Source organism: Neovison vison, chromosome 4 (genome assembly GCF_020171115.1).
Source record: "Neovison vison isolate M4711 chromosome 4, ASM_NN_V1, whole genome shotgun sequence".
In the NCBI taxonomy this organism is placed as follows: Eukaryota; Metazoa; Chordata; class Mammalia; order Carnivora; family Mustelidae; genus Neogale; species Neogale vison.
This window is the reverse complement of record NC_058094.1, coordinates 202,304,218-202,322,879: the sequence shown is the minus strand read 5'-3', so window position 1 is coordinate 202,322,879 and position 18,662 is coordinate 202,304,218. Positions and strand designations below refer to the sequence as shown.

Below are 18,662 nucleotides of genomic sequence, written 5' to 3'. Positions count from 1 at the left end.
GAATAAATGAAGACTTCTAAAGCCAAATGTCCAAGAGGTAAACTTGATTTCTCCCTTTCCTTCATCCCTCTGTGAGGTCCGTTTGCAAGTCCCGTCAGTGTTGCTTCCTTAGTTGTTCTGAACTGGTCTACTTGTTTCAAACCCACAGTCATTAACCTTTGTTCTAGCTGCTGCATACTGTAGCAGCATCTTTGCCCTTGTGGACCCTTTGCCCTGGGAGTCTTGAATCATCTGCCATCAGAGGGGTTGTTCTGAAAGCTCCCTGTTCTGGCTTCCTGCTCTAAGCAGGACTAGCAGTTTTTATGCATGTGATCAGAGGACCTCGGACATTTCCCATTTTGTGATGCAGCGTGAGTTTGGGTGCTAGAGTGAAAAAGGACTTTGAAAATTATTTCTGGGGGCGCCTGGGTGGCTCAGTGGGTGAAAGCCTCTGCCTTCGGCTCAGGTCATGATCCCAGCTTCCTGGGATAGAGCCCCACATGGGGCTCTCTGACAAGCAGGGAGACTGCTTCCCTTTCCTTCTGCCTCCCTCTCTGCCTACTTGTGATCTCTGACTGTCAAATAAATAAATAAATAAAATCTTAAAAATAAAGATAATGATCTCTGCTAGTTATTAATTATGACCTGAAACAAATCAAATCAGCAAACCTCTCAGTTCCCAGTTTCTTTCTCTTTGAAACAGGGATGATGATTGAATCAGTAATACAAGCAAAAATACTTGGTAAGAGCACCCAGCATATATGAATGAGCTCTGTTATATACCTCTGTTCTAATCCCACTGTCTTTCTTGTATCTTGTTACCATAAGTTAAGCATACCAGAATTTCTGATTTGAACAGTGTTTTTCCGTAAATATCTTAACACCTGCGTCTGATGATATGTGTTTGTTCAGGGCAAAGTGAAGTTGAGAATATCTAGTGTTTATGCTGCTAATCGCTCTTTGGGCTTTTATTTTCTTGTTTACAAAAGTGAGAGCATTGGACCAGGTGATCTCTAGAATTGGTGTTTCCCTTACTTTTATGACATAATTAAGGAAATTAAAAGAATGAGCCTAGTAGTCCCAGCACTCTAATTTACTAAGTAATTTTTTTTTTCTTCAAGCCTTTGTCCTTATCCATGAATACTTTTTGTACTTCTAGATAAGGCTTGTGTTTTTTTTTTGCTTTATTTCATGCATTAGACTTTCTCCATGTTACCCCATTGCCTTTATGATTTCAGTGGTGCATAATATTCTGAGTGTTTTATAGAGTTAACGAGCCTTCATTTACTTGGTCATTTTCAACCCTTTTTAAACATTTACATATTATTTTTCAGCTTTAACTTTCTGTTCTCCAGTTTGAGTTCTGGACTTACAGGAAGTTCTCAATTATCTAAAATAGTACAGAACTAAAAACCCAGGGGCTATTTATAGTCAAACAGCTGACAAATATTTGTGACACCACATACTCATTAGCCAAATCAGGAAGTGGCTGCCCACAGTATTATTGATGATCTGAACTATTATCCCCTAGGCTGGGATCAGATGTTAGTGCTTTTAAAAAGCTCTAAGTGTAGATGGCCATGTTGAGATCTACTGCATTGAAGTTAAGATTTAATCATAGGGTTCTGGCTTCCTTGAACTGATAAATTATAAAAGTCTTAGTAGTTGACCTTATTTTGTTTATTATACCTAATACATTTCTATTCTAGAGAAATTAAACTCACTACCACCATCCCTCTTGTGTTCCCCATCCCCCGAATCTCCTAGCCTAACCAGTGAGATAAGTTCATGTATATTCTCCAGGACTTTATGTGCATGTATACACAACACCATACTAGTTACTGAGTGTATATTTAAGGTCATTTAAAGGGAAGTTTGAAGTAGTGTGTGATATCAGTTACATGTGAAATCTAAAAAGGACAAACTCAGAGAAACAGTAAAATGGTGGTTAGCAGGGGTTGGAAGGGAGGTAAGGGGGAGACTTCCCTCAAAGGCTCTAAACTCCCAGTTATAAGATTAACAAGTTTGGGATCTCTAATGTAGCATGGTGATTACAGCCGATATTACTGTATCATATATGTGAATGTTGATTAGAGAGTAGATCTTAAATATTCTCTCCACAAGAAAGAAATGGTAACTGTGTGAAGGGAAGGAGGTGGTAGCTAATACTATACTGGTTATCATTTTGCAGTTGATAGATGTATCAGGTCAGCATATGGTATGCCTAAACTTACACAGTGTTCTATGTTGATTATGTCTCAAGAAAGCTGGAAAAAAATTTAAAAAGAAATTAAGTTTGTGGGGTGCCTGAGTGGCTCAGTGGGTTAAGCTGCTGCCTTCGGCTCAGGTCATGATCTCAGGGTCCTGGGATCGAGTCCCGCATCGGGCTCTCTGCTCAGCAGGGAGCCTGCTTCCTCCTCTCTCTCTGCCTGCCTCTCTGCCTACTTGTGATCTCTCTCTGTCAAATAAATAAATAAAATCTTTAAAAAAAAAAGATAGTTTGTAAGGTATCTTTCTGATTGGGATTTAAATTACAACTAGAAATAAAAATAAAACGTAAAGAAAGAATAAAATGTTCTATCAGTAATAAAATACTACCATCCGTAATTCCTCTGAATAATTGTTTGTAATGTGTTTTGTAGTTACTTTCACATTTTTTCTCTAGAGGGATATATTCTGGGGTTTTTTTTTTATTGTATACCGAGCAAGAATTCAGGCACTTTCATTTTTATGAGTCTGTTAGTTCCAAATATGTTTAAAAAGTGAACACTTGACAGTAGCTTTATTCCTTCTAACAAAGAAAACCTTTTCTTTTTTTCCTAGCAAGGTCAGCATTGGACACAGCTGCACGTTGTAAGTATTTCATTTAAATATTTTGCACATGGTTTATTCTGTTTTATCTTAGGCATATGAGGACTTGTATTCAAACAATGGAGAGATTTCAGCTTGAGCAAAATTGAGTTAAAACTTTTTAAGTTACAAGGATGCTGTTTGACTGGACCACTCAACATTCTTGGTATATAACAGTATTCATAATGGATGTTTTGTTTTATTAGTGTTTTTAGTTTCGGTGGTATATAAGTACAGAAAATGTGTGAAAGAAGAATTCCTTGTTAGAAGTAGAACATGAGCAGGTATTCAGTGATGTGTTAGGCTTTTTACTCATTCTAGAGTTAACCATGCGTTGTGAGTATATGGACTAGAAATGTCAAGCAGCAATTCAAAACCTCCCCCATACTGAATTTGTGTTAAAAGATGTACTTATTTATATTAGAGGGAGAAAGAGAAAGAGAACAAGCACGAGCAGGAGGAGTAGAGGGAGAGGGAGAAAGAATCTTAAGCAGACTCCAGGCTGAGTGCAGAGCCCTATGTGAGGCTCAGCCTCAGACCCTGAGATCATGACCTGAACTGAAACCGAGAGTCTGTTGCTTGACTGACTGTGCCACCCAGGTGCCCCTCCCCATCCTGAATTTTAAAAATAAACTTAAAAATAATTAGAAGGGAAATGGTTGGAGGATGGGCAAAAAAGGGTGAAAAGAGTAGGAGAAATAAACTCCCGAGTTTAAAAATTAACAAGCCAGAGGCATAAAAGCTATAGTGTAAAGAATATAATCAGTTAGTTCTATTTTGTTAGTGTTGTCTGGTGACAGATGGTAGCTACACCTGTGAGCTTAGCATAATAACATAGAGGATTGTTGAATCACTGTGTTATACCCCTGGAACTAATGTAACCTTGTTTACTAAATTAAATTTAAAACTTTTAAAAAATAAAAAAATTTGAGAAAAATACATTTACCTTCATCAGGATCAATTGCTTGTTTCATTTATGTCAATTATTAGCTTGTTTCCTAGGAAGTTCTGTTTTTCGTTTTATTTGTTTTGTGGTTCTTGGAAACCCTCAGGGGAAAAGAAAGGCATGTATTTTAAGATATGTATTTGTTCTTACGTAATGCTCTTTGTGGTTTAAGATAGGAAACAAACTGATTAGAGTCTACTAATACTTTTTTTTAAAAATTTCTCCCTAAAGCTACAAAACCTCCCAGATATAAATGTGGAATCTCAAAAGCTTGCCCTGAGAAGCATTTTGCTTTTAAAATGGCAAGCGGAGCGGCCAATGTGGTGGGACCCAAAATCTGTCTGGAAGACAATGTGTAAGTATTTATCAGTTTGGAAGTATATGGTATGGTGTTAAATTACAACAAATTGAGCCTGAGTTTAATGGATCTTTTGAAAATGTATTGGGCGTATTTTAAAGAAAAGTGATTTCAGTTTTCATGATACGATTTTTTCTCCCTCAAATTTAAAGGGCCTTAAAATTCTGAAATTTCATAGTAGAGTGACATAAGACTGCAGCCTTTATCCAGCTTCCTGTGAACACAAGGGATTTCCTCTGTGTGAATCCTCTCGATCTGTGCTGTCCCATCTGGTAGCCATAGACACGTGTGACGCTTTAATCCTGATTCTGAAGTAATCTGGGAAAAGTTAATTCATTTACATGAATTAAAGTTAAAAAGTTAGTTCCTCAGTCACTCTAGCCACATTTCAGGTGTTCGGTGGCTGCCCGTGGCTGGTGCCTGCCCCGCGGAACACCCAGCATTTCCGCCGTCGCAGGAAGTCCCATTTGACAGCGCTGCGCTAGGTAATGAAAGCGCTGCCTCGCGAGCCCTTTGTTGTAACTGTGTGTGAAATAACCCAGTGCTGACCTCCCCCTTGCGACACACAGCTGTTTGCCACTACGCGAAATGGTTTTCTGTACTGAGATGCTCTACCAAGTCAATTTTTAAGTTTCTAGTCTCCTGCCTTAGGGTTGACTGTCACTTGTATGTGAAGTTGGAGTCTGAAATCACAAGCCCTCCTTTTAGTGGGTTGCCCTGAATCTGCTCTTCCCTGGAGAGTGAGGCGGATGAGCTGTGCCGAGCGGCGGGTGTGGTGCACAGCCATGGGCGTGGGTGAGATGAGGTTGAGGAGTACGGGCCAGGCCAGTGGGAACTTGAGGGCCGTGCAGGTAGGGAGATGGCATCTTTTTCTGAGTGTTTGAGTCATCGAAGGTTTTCAGATTCTGGCACGTCATGATTTCATTTATGTTGAAAAAATTATCTGACTGATGTATAAAATGATTTGAGAAGCAGAATAGAGAGAACAACTGGAAAGTCTTTGCCAGTTGCTTCCAAAGCTCTTTGACTCTGCCCCTCTCCTCAATAGTAACAGAGTTTTTAATTTTTTTATGCACATTCACTAAATATATAAATAGATCTAAAAATATGTAAGTAGAAATTTTAATATTTTCCTGCACATGCCCTGAGTACATGCACACTCATTTTGGAGATGACCAGTCCAGATCAGTGCTTCTGAGTGGGGATGATTTTTCTCCCCGGGGGGCATTTATCAAGGTCTGTAGGCGTTTTGAAAGGTCGTGACTACAGTGGCAGTACTTGTGAAGGCTGGCGTGCTCTGACGTGTTCCCCCAGTGTGGCAGGACGGCCTTTCTACATGAGTTATTAGGTCCATAATGTCATCATAAGCTGATTTTGAGATAGCCCAATATAGACAAAAGATGATATTAAGATTCAGGGGTGGTTATGGTTTTAAGGACAGATTAGATGCATCAGATATATTTTGGAGATTAACATGGATTTTAAACTTCTCATTAGTTTGGAATAGAAAGTCCTGGGTATAAACATCAAATGTCACCAAATACAGAAATTGTAGCTTCTTTTTATTTTGCTTTAGAGAAACCATTATACAGCTTTTATTTTAGGCATATACTCATTTGATTTCAGTTTACATGAAGTTGATATTATGATAATACCTCACCTTTTATTATAATATTAATGTTTGGTATAGGAATATAGCAAACTATTTTGATGGATTTGTTCATTTGCTTTACCTTGAGGATATTTTTGGCTGTAAGGATCAAGAGGTAAAATCAAGGAGAGTGTATAAGTACTTATATAACCATTTAAAGTATAACCATTTAAAAATACAAAAACCATTCTAAGCTCATAAATAATAAAACAAAAAAAATAAAACAAAAAAAAACAGGCAGTTGGCTAGATTTGTCCCACGGGCTGTAGTTTGTTAAACCTGCTCTAAACTAGTCATTTTAAGATGTGGTAGTCAAAACAGAAACTAGGCCTTTGAAACAAAACTATGTTCAAAGATGTGGAATCTGTCTACAGATTATATAGTATTTTCTTTAGATTTTTGTCTGGAGGTGTGGAACGGTGGTGGGGGAACCTTCATGAAAGATAAAAGAAAACATTTCCAATTGTGTTAATAAGACCGGTTTATATATTTATAAACTTACATATTTAAAAATCTTCGGTCGTTTGGCCATTTGCTAGTTACAGGATTTCCAGGACTTCCAGGTTTTAAAACTTGATTGGCTGCTGCCCTCTCGTGGAAAGCCTGTGCCGTACTCCTCCTCTGTTGCGTGTGTTTCTCCGCTTTGAGAGACTCAGCAGCATATACTCCATGATGGGGAAGACACTGGGAAACTGTAGTTATTAACTATTAAGACACCGGGGTGCATAATTATTAATGTAACAGGTTAATCATAGCTGTTTCTTCATAACACTAATGATGGAGTTCAGGAATATATTTCTCACAGGAGCAGAGCAAATGCATTTTGAAACTCCCCTCTTTTGGGCAGCACATTTAGGTGGTTTCCTTTCCACATTTAGTTGGCTCGCCTTTCAGAACTACTCTTGAATACACATGGAAAAAGTCTATGCTTAATTACATGTAAATTTTAGAGAATGAAAAGTGAGATTTTGAAGGCAGATATGCAATTCATATGGTTAAATAGTTAAGTGCTACTAAGCTTTTCAAAATCAAATTTTTATGCTTCTTTTTAAATGGACCTTCAAGTAGAGTTATTTTTTTTAACGCTGTATTTTGAAATAATTCTAGAAATCACAAGACAATTGCAAAGATCGTATGGAGTAGTTCTATGTATTCTACAACAGTATCTCCATGATTGTATCTTAGAGTACAGTATCAAAGCCAGGAAAATGGCATTGGTACGGTGTGTGTCATTTTACCATATGTGTAGATATATGTAGCCAATACAGCAATTAAGATGCAGAATTAGCCTATTGTCACAAAGATCTCTTTTATACTACCCTGATATCATCACCCCCCCAGAATCACTGACCCCTGGCAACTACTCATTTGTTGATCATTTCTATCATTTTGATGCTTTTAAATGTTCTAGAAATAGTATCATAAAATATGTGACTGTATGAGATTGGCTTTTTTCTGTCATTTTTATCTATTTTTTTTTTATTACCACAATTTGAGAGTTCTTGAGATACATTCTAGATATGAATCCTGTTGTCAGATACGTGGTTTGTGGCTGTTTCCTCCCAACCTATAGCTTGTCTAGACATCATTTTCACTGGGATCTTTTGTAATGCCAAAGTTTGCAGTTTTGATTAGTTCCAATTTATTTATTTGTTTTTCTTTCATGGATGTGCTTTGTTGTTTGTTCATGGATTGGTGTCAGGTCTAAAAATCATTCATGGAGCCATAGGTTTCAAAGATGTTCTTCTGCATGGTTTTCTAAAATTTTTACAGTTTTATGTTTTACATTTAAATCTATGATCCATTCTACGTTAATTTTTGAAAAAAGAATGAGATGTAGGTTGAGGTTCAGTTTTGGCCTATGAATATCTAGCTGCTTAAGCACCATTTGTTGGAATGACTGTCCTCCCTCCATTGAATTGGTTTTGCTCCTTTGTTAGAGAATAAGTTGGCTAAATTTCGACTGATGCATTTTTTGGTTCCACTTGGCCTTGGGTTCTCTATTCATTCCATTGATTTGTGTATTTACCTGTCCACTAATACCACGTGCTCTTGATTATACTAGTTATGGAGTAAGTCTTTACATTGGGTAGAATAATTTCTCCCATTTCCCACCCCCCCCATTATGTACTTTAGTTTCTTTGCCTTTCCATTTACATTTTAGGTAACCTGGCCTCTATGCACAGAAAATCCTCCTGGGGTTTTTTTTTTAGGAATTGTGTGAAATCTGTATATTAATTTGGAGAGAATTGACCATCTTTACTATTCAGTTGTTGAATATGGCATTTCTCTTTATATATTCTTCATTATCTTCCATTACCATTTTTGTGGGTTTCAGCTTACAAGTCCTATAAAAGCTTTATTAGATTTATACCTAAGTATCCCCCATTTTTTGAGCAATTGTAGGTGGCATTGTATTTTTTTTTTAATTTTTTTTTTTATTTATTTGTTTGACAGACAAATCACAAGTATGCAGAGAGGCAGGCAGAGAGAGACAGAGAGAGAGAGAGAGAGGAGGAAGCAGGCTCCCTGCTGAGCAGAGAGCCCGATGCAGGGCTCAATACCAGGACCCTGGGACCATGACCTGAGCCAAAGGCAGAGGCTTTAACCCACTGAGCCACCCAGGTGCCCGGTGGCATTGTATTTTTAATTCATGTATTGTTAGCATATAGACACACAATTGATTTTTGTGTGTCAGTCTTGTACCTTGCTAAGTTAATTTATAACTGCTAGGAGTTTTGTTTTTGTTTTTGTAAATTCCTTGGGATTATCCATACAGACAAACACGTCATCTGCAAATAAAGACAACTTTATTTTTCCTTTCTGATTTGTATGCCTTTATTTTCTTCTCTTGCCTTATTGCATTGGCGAGGATTTCCAATGCTGTGTTGAATAGTGATGGTGAGAATGGACATTCTTGACTTGTTGCTGATCTTGGGTGAAAAAGTATTGTCCTTCACCATCCAGTATGAGGTTAGGTGTAGATTTTCGTAGATGTTCTTTATCAAGTTGAGGAAATTCTCTATTACTAGTTTTCTGGGACTTTTTATCATGAATGGGTGTTGAATTTTGTCAGAATGCATGTTCTGTATTAAGGTGATTGTGTGACTTTTCTTAAATCTGTTAATATAGTAGATTATATTAACTATTCAAATGTTAAAACACCTGTGTATCCATAGGCTAAACCTCACTTGGTCATGGTTTATGATTTTTTTAATGTAATGCTGAATTCTATTTACTAATGTTTTGTTAAGGAGGATTTTGCCTATATACTAATGAGGCATATTGGTTTGTAGTTTTCTCGTGATGTCTTACTCTGGTTCTAATATTGTAATACTGGCTTTATAGTATAAATTTGAAGGTGGCTGTTTTCTGAAAGAGTTTTTGTAGAGGTAGTGTTAATTCTTTCTTAAAAACTTTTGGTAGAAGTCTCCAGTAAAACTGTTTAGGCTTGGAGATTTTCCAGAGAGGTGAGTTGATAAACTATGAATTCAATATCTTTAGTAGTTACAGGACTATGTAAATGATCTGTTTCATAATGGATGAATTGTGTTAGTTTGTACTTCTTGAGGAATTGGTCTAATTAATCTGAGTTGTCAAATTTACATGGGTAAATCCTTCATAGTATTCCTTTATCCTTTTGATGTCTGCAGCGTCTATAATGCTATCCCATTTCACTTTTGATATTGGTGATTTGTGTCTTCTCTTTTTTTCTGTCAGTCTTACTAAAGGATTGTTAATTTTATTGATCTTTCTAAAGAACAGGCTTTGTTTCATTGATTTTTGCTGTTTTAATTTCTTTCCTTTGCTTACTTTAGGTATATGGCATTCCTTTTAGTTAAATACTTAGTGTTATATATTCGTCTCTATACTCTTTTAGCTATGCCTCACAAATGTTAATAAATTGTATTTTCATTCTTTTTGATGTAATTTTTTATTTCCCTTCAGACTTCCTCTTTGACCCATGGATTATTGAGAAGTGTGTTGTTTAGCTTCCAAGTGTTTGGAAATTTTACCGTTATCTTTCTGTTACTGATTCCATTGTGGTTTAAGAATACACTTGGTGTGATTTCAATTTCTTTAAAAAATATTGAGGGGGCGTCTGGGTGGTTCAGTGGGTTAAAGCCTCTGCCTTTGGCTCAGGTCATGATTCCAGGGTCCTGGGATTGACCCCCACATTGGGCTGGTTCTCTGCTCAGCAGGGAGCCTGCTTCCACCTCTCTCTCTCTGCCTACTGATCTTTGCCTGTCAAATAAATAAATAAAATGTTTTAAAAAAATATTGAGGTTTATGTTGTGACTCATGATATGGTCTACCTTTAGTATATGCTCCATGGACACTTGAAAAGAACGTGTATTCTTTTCTTGTTGGGTAGAATGTTCTTTAAATGTCAGTTAGACCCTGTTGTTTAATACTGTTGAGTTCTTCCATACATTTGGTAATTTTCCATTGATCAGTTGTTGAGAGAGCACTGTTGATGTAACCAGCTGTGACTATAAATTTTCTGTTTCTCCTGTCCATTCTATCTGGTTTTGAGTCACCCAGTTTGTACCTCAGTTGCCTGATATATACACATGCAGGTTTACTCTGTCTTGCTGAAGTGACTTTTTGATGATTATGTAATCTCCCTCTCTGTCTGGTAATTTTCTTTGCTCTGGGGTCTGTTTAATTGGTATTAATACAGTCGCTCCTGCTTTCTTTTGTTTAAGCAGCTTTATTGAGATATAATTCCCATGCCATACAATTCACTCATATAAAGTATACAGTTGTGTTTTTAGTATATCCACAGATATGTGCAACCAACTCTGCAGTCAGTTTTAGAACATTTTTATACCTCAAAAAAAAAATTATGTCCTTTAGTTGTCTTGCCCTTCTACCCCATTCCCATCTCATTCCACTCCCTTCTCCCTTGCCCCCCAACCATCCCAAAGTAACTATATTTTACTTTCTGTCTCTGTAGAGTTACTTAACTGTTTTGAACATACTATATAGAAGGTATTTTATAATATGTAGAGGTTCCTTTGTCATCAGCCTCTTCACTTAGCACAGTGTTTTCAAGGTTCATCGATGTAGCATGTATCAGTACTTCATTCCTTTTTATGACATAATAACCCTCTATCATATATAGATATATCACATTTTGTGTATTCGTTCGTCAGTTGAGGACATTTGGTTTGTTTCCACTTTTTGGCTATTATGAATAATGTTTCTATAAACATTTGTATAAAAGTTTTGTATGGACATGTTTTCATTTTTCTTGTATACGTGCTTAGGACCGGATTTGGGTTCATATAGTAATTCTATGTTTAACTGTCTGAGGAGCTGCCAGATTATTTTCTGAACTGGCTGCCCCAGTTTACCTTCCAGCAGCAGTGTAAGAGGGTTCCCGTTTTTCCACGTAACACTGCTTATTACCTGACTTACTGATCACAGCCATCCTGCTGGGTGTTGAGTGGTATCTTGTTGTGATTTCATTTTGGATTTCACTGATGATTAATGTTATTTAACATCTGTTTATTTGCTTGTTGGGCATTTGTGTATCCTCTTTGGGGAAATGTCTATTCAAACCTTGCTTATTTTTTTTTAAATTGGATTCTTTATTATTGAGTAGTAATCCTTTGTTCTTCTGATGAATGGTTACATGATTTTTCTTTTTCTACTCTTTCACATCTTATCTACTGTATCATTATCCCATCAAGTAACTTTCTTGATGGGAAACCCGTAAAACTAATCTAGGGAAAAAAGCTTTATGACATTGGTCTGGGCAATGAATTTTTTGGGTAAGACAACAAAAACCTAGGCAGCAAAAGCAGAAGTAGACAAATGGAGATTACATCAAACTAGAAAGCTTTTGCACAGAAAAGGAAACAATCAAGAGAATGGAAAGTCAACCCACTGAATGGGAAAAAAAAAAATTTAAACAATAGATCTGATAGATTAACATCCAAAATATGTGAGGAACTCCTGCCACTCACTAGCAAAAAAACAAATAACCTGATTAAAAAATGAGTAAAAGGCCTAAATAGATATTTCTCAAAAGAGGAATGCAAATGGCCAACGGGTATATGAAGTGGTGTCTTACTCTTTAAATGAAATGTCATCCAGTGTTTGTTAGAACTGCATTCACCATCACTTGAAACCATACATTTGCTGCCGATCTAAGTTCTGTGAAAATCAACATACTGTGTGAGAATCAGTTGGCTCTGTGACTGTATAATGAAATATTATAGCTTTTATTATTTGTGAAATTGTGTGTTACAGAATCCTTTATATCAGTAAAGTTTATAATAAACTTAGGCACCTACCTGTATGTGTGTAGGTATGGATGTCCCCTATATGGACATGGGTGTGTCTCTGTGTTGTATTCCCATATATGCGTCCTTCCCCGTCTCCATCAACCTCAAACCAGTAGTTAATCATTGAATAGTACATCACTGGCAGTGTTACCATTACCTTGAATTTTTAGAATTGCAGACACCTACAATTTTAGTTTACTAATCCTAATTCAGTACACTGAACCGAAACAAGCAAGTGTTCCACTCAACTCTTCTATTTCATAGAATCGTGGTGGTCTGTAAGCTGCGTCTGGGTGTTAATTACCTCAGATGTAACAATACAAGTGACTGTGGTTAGATGCAGTAATTAAATGAATAGAAGATTCTTCTGGGTACAGAGAAAATTTACATTGATAATCACTAAGAATGTTCACAATTAGGTGAAGTAGGTGAAACTCTCCTTGCTTTCAGATTATAAAAACATCTCACTTCTGTTTCATGTCACATGGATATTGCAAAAAATAGATAAGAGATTATCAATTGTTTAATCACCCTTTGAGAATGGCGCAAAGTATGTGCACCATTGTTTTAAGGATTTTCTAAGATCCTATTTCATAACCTGACACCAAGTGGCAAAAATGGTCTAGTACTTGGGCCCTGACACTTTTTAATATATTGATTTGTGAAATCTTACTTAAGAACATTGCTTTAAAATTGTTCAATATTAGACTGTCTTCTCTGATGTAGTAGATATCTTTTAATCTCCATTGCATTTCTTAAACAATTGTGTGTATATATAATATCCCCAGCTTTTTTTTTTTTTTTTTCAAGCATGGCTTTATTTCTCTGATACATGTTTATGTAAAGTATCTAATTCTAAATTTTGTCTTGACTTTCCTCCTTCAGTTTAATGAGCGGTGTTAAGAATAATGTTGGAAGAGGGATCAATGTTGCCCTGGTAAATGGTAAGAATAATTTTACCTTACAGATGTTATCAGTGGATATTCATGTGGCCCAAAGTAAAATGCCCTCTATTATCAAGTATCAGTTCTCAGTATAGGAAAATATTTTTTATTTCTTTCACAACAAAAGATAAGTTTCTGCATTTTTGCTTTCATTTTCTTACATAGAAGGTTCTGCGTATATTTGTCTAATTGATAGCAAAAAAATACAGTTTAAAAGGGAAATCTGAAAAAATTTTAAATGTTGGCTTTAATGGTAGAAAATGTCATCAATTCATCTTGTTTTAAAAGGTTTACATATTTTTTGGCAGTTTCTAAATAAGGGACGATGGTAACATGTAAGGACGAAACCTATCTAACTGAATTTAAGTGGTCTACACTCAGCTGTGAACTTGAGTTTGCTGCTCCTTGGCTTATATAGATTCATGAGAAAGTCCAGAATTTCATTTTATCCAGAAGTTAGTCTTAGAGATATATTTAAGGTGCATACAGTTCAGATTTTAAGTCTTTCTCAAAATAATTCTTCTCTGCTAAGGAATTCACACCCATCACTGGATAATATCACTTGTGGTATACAGTGTATATTTCAGTTGAATAATCTGACATGAGTTCCATCTCTTTTAGGGAAAACAGGAGAAGTATTAGACACCAAATATTTTGACATGTGGGGAGGAGGTAAGTGTGATAACATATAACTGTTCTGTTGCGCGCACTGACTGACTTCTTAAGCCTCCTCAATTTAATATAGCCCATTAATGAGGGATTGATGGTGTGTTTGTGTTAGTTCATTTTCTCTTACTTTTCACTAAATATCTAGCTGTATTTAAGTATAGGTCATATTGCATATACTTTGCTTTTTTATAGAAATTGTGTGTGTGATTAAGAGCAATACTAACAAAATTGAGATTGTAAAAATCTGAGTCCTATTTTCTGCAGGACAACTAATTGAAAGCCTTGGATCCTTTAAGTCTCTGACTAAAATTTTTTAAAAAGAATAAGTAATTTGGAGAAGGGCACAAGCCATTTAAGCATTTTTAACTGAATTCGGGTTGGTTTTTTTTTTTTTAAGATTTTATTTATTTATTTGATACAGAAAGAGAGACCACAGGTAGGCAGAGCAGCAGGCAGAGAGAGAGGGAGAAGCAGGCTCCCCGGAACAGAGAGCCCAATGCAGGGCTCAATCCCAGGACCCTGAGATCATGACCTGAGCCGAAGACAGAGGTTTAAACCACCGAGCCACCCAGGAGCCCTGGGTTTTTTTGTTTTTTGTTTTGCATATGATTTGTTAGCCTCAAAAGTAAATTATAATTAGGATTATTATTAAAGTAGATGAATATTTGAGAGAAGGCATTTTCTTTTTAGTTCATTGCACTTAGAGCGGCTCACAGGTATCTTCCTAATGTGGAAGTTCCTGCAGGAGCAGGTATAAGTCAGTTACCCACATGCAGAAGCAAGGTCCTAGCATCTTGAACAGGAGTTTGCCCAGAAGAAATTTCTTCCTCAAAACTGATGTAAGGCCAACACTGATTTGATCATTGTTGGTTCAGGGTAAGTTGTTGGTTCAGGATATTTCTCAGCATGAAGCTGAGCTCTGCACCTCCCTGTTTCCAGCTCTTTTATGCATTCCTTAGGAGCCAGTAACTGGTAGTCTTCTTGAAATTTATGTTAAGTTTTCAGACCATTCAGCTTTTCTAATACTTCTTCAGCTTGTAATAGATGCAGTGTTTTCTTTACTTTTTAAATGAGATTAGGAAGACTTTTCATAGCTGTCAAAAGCTGTTACAAACTTTAGATGCTGCCATCAATTTTAGATTCTAATGGCATAATTGGCCCTACCAACACTTATTAGGAAACACTGGAAACCTGGAGACAGTCTTAAAAAACCTTTGTTGAAATGACCAGAAACTCTGTTGCTTCATCACAGATAGATTAATTATGCCAAAAAGTCTCTCCAAGTGAAGAGATAGCCACAGTTGACTTCCATCTTTGCATTTAAAAGGAAGTGATTTGTTAGCTGCTTTGTTACATTTTCTCAAAATTGAAAATGCTGTTATTACAAAATAGAATTCAGTTAGAGAACATCTTTGGAATTTTTGCTGTGGAAAGAAACTGAGTAAATTTGAAGCTTGAAGTGACCCAGTTCTGAAGCAGTGTTAGACTTGGGGATGACATGGAGACATGACATTGGAGAGTTCAAGACATAAAACAGTTGGTACTACATGCTCTCCCCCTGGTATCACCATTGTGTTGTCACCCAAGGGGTTTATTTTTATGTTTTTGTGTATCTTGGTGCACTAGACAAAGCAGGTAATGAACATAGTATTTGCCATAATTAGATATAACCTTCATTCCTTCCCCTAGTTTACAGTAATTAGATATGCCCAGAGGATCCCTTATATCAAAGTGCACATATGTATGCATGTGTGTTTGTGTGTGTGTATATATTTATATAATTTTTTAAGAAATTGCAGAACCTTTTATGAATTAGATAAAAGCTCTGTATCCTCCACTTAGATAAGTACCCATACAAAGAATTTTACATACGCTCTGAGAATCCGTGAGCTTTTCTTTCTACCCTCCTCCCTCATCCCCTGTCAAGTTTCTTTTTTCAAATTTTAAGTCATGCTTTAATACAACTTTGCTGTGGTTTTTTCATTTAACCCCTGGAATATCAGTACAAAAGACACATAGGATCAGTCAGGGTTGGGAAATTCTAAGTTGGTGGTGGGATCGATCCTATTAAAGGACAAAGTCCAGTTTTTAACCTGTTCCTAAGATTTATCTCCCTTCTGGTTACTCTCCATTTGAAATTATTGATTTGCAAATAGTTTATATTTTAGTTAATATTAACTTTTAAGAGGTTATCATGATGGCCAGTCACTAAAAAAAAAAAAAAAAAAAAAACAAACAAACAAACAAAAAAACCCCAAAACTCAAAGCCATCAATCCTTTCTTTTTTTCTTCAGATGTGGCCCCATTTATTGAGTTTCTGAAGTCCATACAAGACGGAACAATAGTCTTAATGGGAACTTACGATGATGGAGCAACCAAGTATGTAAACTTAAAAATTCATATTATTTTTGGAAATATAATTAATTATAAAAGCAATACATTTTCAATGAAAAAAAAAATAGAGCAACGTAATCAAATTCCAGATAAACACTATTAACCTTTTTTATCTGCTTCCTTCTTTCTATATGTTTGTCAGACATAAGATCCACATACCTCAAGTTTGTTACCAGATAAACACTATTAACCTTTTTTATCTGCTTCCTTCTTTCTATATGTTTGTCAGACATAAGATCCACATACCTCAAGTTTGTTACACTCTTTCCTGTTTTTAACAACCTTGAATTGTTTTCTCTAACATTAATATTCTTCTAGTAGCATTTTTCAAGACCTACCAACAGTTGATCATATGTCCCCACCTTTATCTAAAATTTCCCTATTATTGCCACATTTTTTTGTATTACAAATAACATTTTGATAAACACCCTTTTCCATAAGTGCTTTTGTACTTTCGATTATGTCCTTAGGGTAAGTTCCTAGAAGTAGAGTTCACTGTGAAAGAATAAGTGTGATATGTTTTTCATAATGTTTAGTAAATACGAATTTATAACTTTCTTCTTAAAAGCGTATATGTAGTAAAATTTGGAAAATACAGAAAGCACAAAAAAAACAAGTTATAAATTCATCTATTCAGTGATAACCACTGATAATTTAGTTTCCATCTCTAGTTTTCTTTCTTTCTTTTTTTTAAAAAATATTTTATTTATTTATTTGACACAGAGAGAGAGATCACAAGTAGGCAGAGCAGCAGACAGAGAGAGAGGGGGAAGCAGGCTCCCTGCGGGGCAGAGAGCCTGATGGGGGCTCGATCCCAGGACCCCGAGACCATGACCCTAGCCGAAGGCAGCGGCTTAACCCACTGAGCCACCCAGGCGCCCCTCCATCTCTAGTTTTCTTAATATACGTATTTTCTTCATCTTAAATATTTGGAATGCTAGTAGTTATAGCATTTTTAATTTATTTATGTGGTGAATATTTTCCCATAACATCAAATAGTTTTGATAACAAAATTGTTCATGTCTACCTCACATAACTCTTAAGCATGGGTCATGATTTTAAAATTTATTTAATAAAATTCCTACTGCTGGACCCTCAGGCTATTTCCAAATTTTCATACTTAGCAAAAATGTACTATCTTAAAAATTTTGAATAATCATCTTTATTTCCTTAAGACAGATTTTTTTGAGGTAAGGTGTTGAATTAAAGGATGTATATGTTTCTAAAAACGAATTTTTAAAGTTTGTACCAACTTAACATGTCTCTCAGAAGTTCCAGGACACTGATTATTTTTAAGAAGTTTTGGAAAGGGGTTTTGTTAATGTTCCTTTCTTTGGTTATTGATGAGATTGCTTTTTTTTTTTTTCCACAAGTGTTTTTGGCTCTTTTTCTTGTAAGTATCTTTTGACCATTTAGGTTGACTCCTATGGAGAACCTTTGGTATGTTAAGAATATTAACCATTTCTCATATGAAAATACTTTTTTTGTGTGTTTATTTTTGTTAATTTATGGTGCTTTGTGACTTTTACGAGTTTAGACTAATTCTTAGTCAAGTGTATGGATTTTTCGTTTCAAGTTTCTTCTACTTTTATACTTGAGAAGTATTTTCCCATCTCCAAATTAAATACTTAGTAGATTTTCTTCTTCTAGTGACTTCACTATTTTCATGTATTTAAAAAAAATGTACTATTTCCCAGTGACTTACAGTGCCCATTTTTATGTGGATTTGACTTTGTTTTTAGAAGTTCTGTTCTGTTCATCTACTTCTTCCTGCCCCAATAAAACAGAGGCAAATTATAAAATTTTATAATTTTATAAAAATTAAGTGTACTACCTTTCTGGGGTAGCTAAGACCCCTTTAATAGCATTTCTCAAATCCCTTCTCTGATATTTTATCCAGATGAAAAGTATGATACTTTTAACAAGAATAAAAGACATCCTTTATAGATTTTAATTGAAAAGCCTTGAAATTCCATTTCAGAATATGGCATGTCTTTCTATTTATTGAGTTTTTTCTACACGTATGTAGTGTGTAACTACATTATTACAGATTTGCACTAAGAAAACAGGGCTCCTGGGTGTGTGGGTGGCTTAGTCAGTTGAGTGTCCTCCTTTGGCTCAGGTCATGATCGGAGTGTCCTGGGTTCAAGTCCTGCATTGGGCTCCTTGCACAGTGGGGAGTCTGCTTCTCCCTCTCTGCCCCTCTCTCTGCTCATGCTCACACACACTCTCTCTCTCAAAAATAAATAAATTCTTAAAAAAAAAGAAAATAAAACAGGGTTACTTTGTGACTGGTTTTCTTTTTTGTTGGTGGTAGTTTTCGTTTTCAGATTTTATTTATTTATTTGACAGAGAGAGAGAGATCACAAGCAGTCAGAGAGGCAGGTGGTAGGGGAGGGGGATCAGGCTCCCTGCTGAGCAGAGAGCCCAATGTGGGGCTCGATCCCAGGACCCCAAGATCATGACCTGAACTGAAGGTGGAGGCTTAACCCACTGAGTCACCTAGGCACCCCTACTTTGTGACTGTTTTAAGGCTGGAATATTTTCTTTTACATGTCTTACATCTGGATCAACT

The 18,662-nt window shown here is 36.0% G+C and overlaps 1 protein-coding gene across 2 annotated transcripts in view; it reads left to right on the top strand.

The window, feature by feature from the left end:
- The window catches only part of FAM3C (FAM3 metabolism regulating signaling molecule C), a 51,135-nt gene that overhangs the window by 20,343 nt on the left and 12,130 nt on the right, over window positions 1-18,662 (top strand). The window contains exons 1-6 of one of the 2 annotated variants that reach the window (XM_044246455.1): window positions 276-350; window positions 2,803-2,832; window positions 4,007-4,130; window positions 12,966-13,024; window positions 13,646-13,696; window positions 15,988-16,072. In XM_044246455.1, the coding sequence (XP_044102390.1) occupies window positions 344-350; window positions 2,803-2,832; window positions 4,007-4,130; window positions 12,966-13,024; window positions 13,646-13,696; window positions 15,988-16,072 (356 nt within the window). In that variant the 5' untranslated portion in view covers window positions 276-343. Of the gene's footprint in view, window positions 1-275; window positions 351-2,802; window positions 2,833-4,006; window positions 4,131-12,965; window positions 13,025-13,645; window positions 13,697-15,987; window positions 16,073-18,662 lie in introns of those variants that run through there. The other variant, XM_044246454.1, reaches the window with a different exon arrangement.